This window comes from Neoarius graeffei, chromosome 23 (assembly GCF_027579695.1).
Source record: "Neoarius graeffei isolate fNeoGra1 chromosome 23, fNeoGra1.pri, whole genome shotgun sequence".
Classification (NCBI taxonomy): Eukaryota; Metazoa; Chordata; class Actinopteri; order Siluriformes; family Ariidae; genus Neoarius; species Neoarius graeffei.
In genome coordinates this window covers 13,923,415-13,931,736 of record NC_083591.1, presented here as the reverse complement: position 1 = coordinate 13,931,736, position 8,322 = coordinate 13,923,415, and the positions used below count along the sequence as shown (strand labels likewise).

The window sequence follows — 8,322 nt, the reverse complement described above, 5'->3', positions numbered from 1 at the left end:
ATTTGTACATAATTTAAAGTCAAATATGGGCATCCGTGATAATGGGTAATTCATTCACAGGCAGTACAGTTTCATGTGATGTGCTAAGACACTCATAAACTGTCATCTAGTAGTACATAAGTTAAAACTTAAGTCTTTCACAAGTTTGAAGTCATCCTCTGTTAGTTGGTAATGGCGTCCCCCACTTTTTATGTTTGGGGCCTCTACCACACAAAGGACATGAAGCAAAGGCACCCAACATTCATCTTTCCTGCTTTGTGGTGGCCATGAGAATGTGTTGCCTCGTCCTTGTCTCATGAAATTGACATACACATCATTTTCTTCTTCATTTCTGGTGACAATATTTCCAATGTACCATTTTCTGTCATAAACACAGGCAATATATTTGCCCGGCTGGTACATATTTGGTGCAGATTGGGACATTTGGCTTGGGGCCTGTAACTGGGACTGTAAAACTGGTGTGGTTTCAGGTCCTATGTCCACTACCGATGATGGTACCACATCAGAAGAAACCCTTCTCATCTCCAGCTGAGTGGGTGCAATTGGGCAGAAGCTGTGATGAGATCTTGTTCCAGGATAGAAAAAGTCACCACATCTTTAATTTATGAGGAAAATAGCCCATTCCCTCCAGAACTTGAAAAATATCGTCAACATTTTTGTCATTTTTGGCCAAATAGCTGTTTTTAGGTCCCAATAGAAAGAAAAATATGAATTTCTTGGGCAGACTACTACTAAAAAATATGAAAATTTGTATGTCAGTGTATGTAAATCTGAAATAGCTGCTAGTAGGAATTTTCCAATGTAGAGTTACAGAGTTCTGAATGTGGAAAAAAGTGAAAAATGATGAAACTGTCCATGTACAAAAAAAATTATTAAAATATGAAGCAAGGGGCGTTTGTTAAAAAAAATCAGGGAGTAGTTACATCTTATATGAGAGCATCTTCACAAAAAACTAGAAGATCCTAAACCCCTAGCCACATTAACAAATAAGATGGCAAAAATGCCCTATTTTAGCCCCCTCGGAAAGGACGTAAGATGTTAAAAAAAATTTTAAAAATTCAGGAATATAATTTTCATCGCAAAATATGTTTCTGTGAACAGATAACAACCCTACAATTACTATGTAATGAGGAAAAAAATCTAACTAGTTTCATATTTCTACTAGGCCCCTTTGAGTTTTAATGAATTTTAAGCGATTTTGGCCAAAATGCCATTTTTGGCTTCCTATTATGCAAAAAGTATGTCCTTCAGAGGCTTTCTGGCAACAGATTTGAAAAGAGTGGGTATCATTCAGTAAGAATCTGCACACACAACTTTCTAGATAGCTGCAATAAAAAGTTATGGGTCTCTGAAGTTGGGGAAAGAGCCAATTTCGACGTGGTGTTTGACATCAATATTTCAAAGGCCTGTAGTTCCAAAACTACAACATAATTGGGGGCTAATATTTTGCATGTGTGGTACAAACATATGATTCTTGATTAGAGAATTTTTTGAGTAAAATCTGAGACGGTGATGTGGGGGAGTTCCTGAAATTTAGGTGAGTTGGCACGGAATGACCCCAAATGGATTAGAATGAACCTTACACCTGGCACTGTCATCAGAGCTGCTGTTACAGAAAATACATCATCAACACCTTCCGTCCAATCCAAAACAAGAACTCAACAGTGCTGTGGTAGAAATGGATAATGTAACTGACATCATTCATCATTTGTAACAGTCTTTTTGGCAGACATTTCCTAGTATTGAAAACACACACAAAGACCAAGGAAACAGGTGTGGATTTCATTTCATGCCACTTTACACAATGACACCAACACCGGTCTCATGACCTTTGAACTTGTGACTGAAATTCATCTTTAAAGTCATTGTTAAGTTTTTGATGGTAACCAACCATTATCGTTTTGTTCATCAATGATAAATTATTCATTTCACAAGGTGAATAAGGGTTTAATGCTGATATATTGCAAGAGAAAATAATCGTCAGCAGTGGCTGTCCATTGCTAGCGATAATGACTGCTTCATTAGGATGCACGGAAACGCAGATAGGTCCCGAGGTCCGCACCAGACTTCTTTTCCTTTCCTAATGAAGTGCCTTGCACAGTAAGGTAAGACAAATTATGTCGTGCCCCCATCATGTTGTCTTTCTGCCCCTCCAGACCTGATGCCAAGAGGTACACAAAAGTGCCACAGACCTGACGGGTATGGAAGTTGCCCCACAGTCAGTGCGTTTACATGCACATCCAAATCGAGCTACTGTCAGTAATCGAGCTAAGGGTCCCAGCAGGGGTGCCAGAGAAATCCAATCCTACATGCACACAAGGAAATCGAGCTATTGTGTGAGGTACATTGTGCACCCGAGCCACAGGTGGCGCTACACGCCCCATCGTGTTGGTACACTTCTGGTTGTCGTCATGAAGAAGAGCTATTCAAGAGTATAAACAAAGTTATCAGCAGTGTTGCCAGATACTGCTGACGTTTTCCAGCCCAAAACATGTTCAAATCCGCCAAAATGCACTTAAAATCGCCCAATCTGGCAACACTGGCAGTTCCGTGTTCACAAGTTCCGTGCTCAAGCTGTCAGGCTTGCTCTAACAGACTGTATGGCTACAAACTGTCCTGCGCAGACCACTGTTTTGTAAGACAACTTATTTTGCACAATTGTATATTTTTCTAAAGTCCATTTTTTGCTTACAAAAAAATATTTTTTTTTGCTTACAATTTAACTTGTGTCTTAATAAACACAAAAAGTTCAATTGTTTTGTTTTTATTGACATTCTTCAGATGTTGGACATTATATATATATATATATATATATATATATATATATATATATATATACACACACACACACACACACACACACACACACACACACACAAATACAGTGACTTATGTACACAATTCACAGCTATGCAACAGCTGTACAGATGTATTTGGTGATACAGTAAGTGAGCTAAATTTTAACAGTGCAAACAATGCCACAAAAAGAAATGATTCATGCCGTTGTCATGCCGACCGAGGCTGTTGTGTTTCCCGCTTGTGGTCTCGTCACTCGTCACTTCCGGAAGGGGCAGTGCTGAAGTAAGTAGCTCGAATACGTAGCTCAATAGGGTTTACATGCACTAAGTAGCTCGGCAGAAATCGCATAATTTAGGTCGTGTAGCTCGATTCCGAGAAATCAAGTTCGGTTCAATTTCAGCCGAATTAAGGTGTATACATGGCATTTTGAACTTCGATTTCAGTCGAGCAACGGCAGAAATTCAATTCTCTCTATGTGCATGTAAACGCACTGAATGACAACTGACTTGCCATCCGTTGGCCATTTGAGTGGCTCTTCCGCATACCATCAAGTAGTGTGCCATTGACCCTGTTGGGTTCATCTGCCTCACTGCACCGAAAAGTGCCCTGTTGCCAGCGCCTTATTGGTGATGTACTATTTAACCCATAGCTGGAACCCAGGCAGGTGCTACCACTCCGGGTCAGAGCGGACCTGGAAGCAATGGTGATCAAGGGGTAACTCCACTTTCCCCAATACTCAAGTCCTCCCGAACCTGAGACTCAACACTAGTTGCAGTTAAAAGTCATACCCAGGACTACTGAGAGAGAAAATAATAGAAAGTAGAAAATAATAGAAATATTCTCTAATAAATAGTATGCCCAATGTTTCCCTTTTTAACGTATCCTCAGAGTAACTACTGGATCCTCTCATACTGCTTTTCGACCAACAGGGAACGGGTTCTTGAACCTGTTCCAGCCAGGATTCTTTGAAACTTGGTGCTAGCTAGTGAACCAGCCTGTTTTTCCACCAGTTTTAAGCAGAACCATTCTAAATCAAGGACGCATGATCGGCAGAAGGCTGTACAATGCACAGCGGAAATAAACTGTTGTATTAATTAAGATGGCTTAATTACCTGCAAGCTTTTGTTCTGTTACTGCAGATATTTGATTTCTTCCAAAAAACAAGCATGGACCAATTATTAAAATGATAAAACTATTTAGAAACACTCCCAAGTATTGGCACGCCCACTGATGTCATATGGTTCGCAGAGGAAAAACCAGCCCCCTTTTGATTCCAGCAGGGAACCAACCAATTTATTTTTGGTCAAAATGCGCTGAACAGGTCAAAATTTGGTGGGCAGAACAGAACCCGTTCCCTGTTGGTGAAAAAGGGGCACTTGTGGTAATACTCGCTCAAGTTTTCCATTCAATCTCGAACTCTTTAAAGAATTTCTCACGTCTGCGGGCTGTTTTGGATTTTTGGAAACGTTCTGGCAGACCTTTCTGTACATGAAGCCAAGAAGCCTTTATTTGTCACGCGTACACTCGAGCACAGACTTAAACACGCAGTGAAATTTAACCCATCTGAAACAGTGAACACACAAACACATACACTACCGTTCAAAAGTTTGGGGTCACTTTGAAATGTCCTTATTTTTGAAAGAAAAGCACTGTTCTTTTCAATGAAGATCACTTTAAACTAATCAGAAATACACTCTATACATTGCTAATGTGGTAAATGACTATTCTAGCTGCAAATGTCTGGTTTTTGGTGCAATATCTCCATAGGTGTATAGAGGCCCATTTCCAGCAACTCTCACTCCAGTGTTCTAATGGTACAATGTGTTTGCTCATTGCCTCAGAAGGCTAATGGATGATTAGAAAACCCTTGTACAATCATGTTAGCACAGCTGAAAACAGTTTAGCTCTTTAGAGAAGCTATAAAACTGACCTTCCTTTGAGCAGATTGAGCCCATGTTTACATTAGACCGTATCAGCGGATCATCAGATTAACGTTTTTAAAACGATTAGTGTGCACACAGCAACACCAATACACGATTTGCGTGCACACAGCAACGCCAATACACGGATACGCTCGGCTCCGCAGGCATCCTGCGCTCCAAATCACTCCGCCCTGAACAGCGAGTGCCCTCTGGAGGGTGCGCACTCCGGCCCTGCGCAGCTCACAGAGCGCACGAGTGAAGTGCACAAGCCACGATTCGGGACTGAGCCGCTGTGCGTGTGATCCCAGCGCATATCACTTACCACTTGCAAGTGGAAGGATGGCAAGCCTAAAGACAATCATAACTACACAATGGGCAGTATTTGCATCAGTATTTGCAGTATTTTCATACTTTTATACTCTTTAATGAAAGGTGATACAAGGCGGAAGTCCGTGCCGTTTTTCAGCAGTCGCGTCACATGACCAACGCCAGCGAATCAGGAAGGTGGATGTCACACTGACGTTGTCCAATGAGACGCCAGCTAGAGCTCAGCACAGCGTATCCGCGTATTCTGAATGTTTACACAGCACCGGAGCTGACACGATCTGGATTGAATACGTGGACGCTGGCGGATTCCCGTTTCCCGGCGTTTCCAGGCGGTTTAATGTAAACGGACAGTGCATCCGCGAAGAAAACGAGACAGATACGGTCTAATGTAAACGTAGCCTGAGTTTCTGGAGCATCACACTTGTGGGGTCGATTAAATGCTCAAAATGGCCAGAAAAATGTCTTGACTATATTTTCTATTCATTTTACAACTTATGGTGGTAAATAAAAGTGCGACTTTTCATAGAAAACACAAAATTGTCTGGGTGACCCCAAACTTTTGAACGGTAGCGTACCCAGAACAGTGGGCAGCTATGCTACAGCACCCGGGGAGCAGTTGTGGGTTAGGTGCCCTTGCTGAAAGGCACTTCAACCAAACTTCAGGCCATGGCTGCCCCATGTTAACCTAACCATATGTCTTTGGACTGTGGGGAAAACCGGAGCACCCGGATAAAACCCACGCAGACACGGGGAGAACATGCAAACTCCACATGTTCTGGGCTCGAACCCAGAACCTTCTTGCTGTGAGGCGACAGAGCCAGCCACTACACCATTGTGCCACCCAGACATTTTCTTGGTCTTCCACTACTTGATTTAAAACAGCTTTATTTTGGGTCTTTTTTGGATTACAGTCATTAATGCTGATAACTTTAAATATCTTTCCTTTGCTCTGAACGCAAACCTTTGAACATGCCATAAAAGACGACGCATAAACTATTTAAAAGCCATGTGGTAAGAGCATTTGAACAAATTTGAACAAAAAAGAAATACATTTTTGTAGATAAACCATTAAAAAAAAATTTTTGTTCAACTTGTTATGCAGGGAAAAACAAAAAACAAAAGCAAACCGGAGATGCAAAGGTTTGCACTCAACTCTAATTCTAACGATTAAAAATAATAATAATCTTTTTATTTTGATTGGACACTAAAAATTTCTCCCAAAAACGGGTATCAACGATACGATCTAATACAGAAAAACAGGATAATGGATGAGTCCATTCCTGTCTAATCTGGATTCACAAAACTGAAAACTGCTTGATACCCATTTGACCCTGAAAATAAAACGCGAGGAGAAACAAAACCATGCTTTTGTATACATTCCATCCTCTTATTCAAATTGACAAAACAGGATGAAGAGCAGCACAGTGGCTTTGCATGCCATTTCAGGCCGAGTTTCCTATTAACTTTAGACTATAGCCATTGTGAACAAAAAGTTAAAAATCCAGAGAAACAGCAACTTCAAACCATGTGCTCAAGACTTTTTTTTTTCTTTTGTCGTCAGCAAGGCATACATAATTGCGCAAATACACGTTTCCTGACTTGACATGGGTTGATTAACTTGCTCTTTAGTCTCAAAGATTCCAGGTTCGTTACCCACCTGTTCGCAGCAGCCAACCGTTCCTCGGGTAAGCTAAACACACAACCCATAGTCTCAGAGTGCCACAAGAAGAAGTCCACACAAGAAACCTCACCAAGAACAACTCAAAAGGGAACTAAAGTTTCCCAAGATAAAACGCTGACATTTGATGGGAAGGTCAGTTTCCTCAATCGGACAGAGAAAACGAAAATTCAACTAAAAGCAAGCAGAAGAACCAACAGGCACTGAAGCTGAATCCTGAAGATAGGAGATGGAGACCAGTGGCATTGCAGCTACAATCTGAGCTTGGATTTTTCCAGCAGAGGATCCAAAAGGAGAAAAAAAAAAAAAAAAGGTCAGGCGAGAATGTGCTCTCAAAGGAATTATCCCAGTATTCCACAACGGAGATGATGTCATGAAGAAAATCCAGAAAGAAAGGCTAGCTGAGGCATTTGGGAAAAAATAGCCCCACAATCTCAACAGCCATGAAGGAAGCGAGTGAGCGCTCGGAGCTCATTTCCTGCGTCACTGAAGAAGCTGAAGGAAAAGGAGCTGGAGCAGGAAGGAGCGTTTTCCATACTCACACACACACACACACACACACGCACGTGTGCGCAACATCTGGCAACCACAATGGCTGTAATGCTGGGAAAGAAACCTAGACTGCTTAATGAAATCTCAAACAACAAGAGCTGCGCTTGAACACTGAAACTCAAACGGGTTCCTGCCTTCCGTTTGCATGGAATGAGGTGCTCAAAACCAAAAAAAAAAAAAACACGCACAAAGCCTACATTTCTGTAAGCCTGGAAACAGTTGTAAGACAATGTTAGTTTTTTTTTTTCCCCTGCAAGAGGCAGAATGACTGAATGCCCCAGGCCCAGCCCTTGCTCACATTAGCTCTCCTCCGATTGGACGACGTGGACTGCCATAGCAACCCCATCAGTCATAAAAGGAGTCTCTCGCAACAAGCCAGGCCCCACGCCATTCAGGAACGCAGCGAGAGCAAATTAGAGATGGTCTGCACCGAGAAAGGAGGGAGAAAAAAACAGAACGAGCGAGAAGAGAAAGGAGCGCTTGTCTTTCTGCTCAACTTTCCACCTTTGGCAAAAGTGCTGGCTGGCCTTTCCTCTCGCGCTCTCCAGGGAACACTCAAAGGAGGTTCTGAGACACAAGAAAACAAGTGGGGGCCTAGACCAGACTTAACACACATTTCACAAGCACGATTCAGGAACATCAATAGAAACCGGATGGAGGGGGCATGTTATAAAATTATCCCAGTTCATAGGTTTTTGTTTTTTTTTAAGGGAAAAATCCCAAGAGAATACAGGCCGTTCCTTTTCTGAAAATCCTTTACTGAAGTGAATTAGAAAGAAAGAGAGGAAAAAAACCAAAACCAAAATCTGTCACCCTAGAGCCGAGTGTGATCCTTGCTGCTGCTTGCGTCTGTGCGCCCTTTTCACACGTCCTCAATGGTTTAGGATTACGCACAAGAAATAAAGCACTAGTATGAAACATTCGGCCCTGTGGAGGATTTAAGAGGGAGTGTATACCTCAAACACCGCTGACAAAAAGTGGGATCGAGTTGCTATGATACTTTAATGATAGGTCAAGAACATTACGCTGGCAGCTCTTAAACAT

At 41.9% G+C, this 8,322-nt stretch overlaps 1 protein-coding gene across 4 annotated transcripts in view; it reads right to left on the bottom strand.

Annotated features, from left to right (window-relative positions):
• The window catches only part of porb (P450 (cytochrome) oxidoreductase b), a 127,173-nt gene that overhangs the window by 41,283 nt on the left and 77,568 nt on the right, over positions 1-8,322 (bottom strand). Inside the window, exon 1 of one of the 4 annotated variants that reach the window (XM_060905815.1) lies at positions 6,706-7,173. The exons of the other annotated variants lie outside the window; for them this stretch is intronic. Within the exon in view, the coding sequence (XP_060761798.1) occupies positions 6,706-6,755 (50 nt within the window). The 5' untranslated portion in view covers positions 6,756-7,173. Of the gene's footprint in view, positions 1-6,705; positions 7,174-8,322 lie in introns of those variants that run through there. 4 annotated transcript variants of the gene reach the window in all.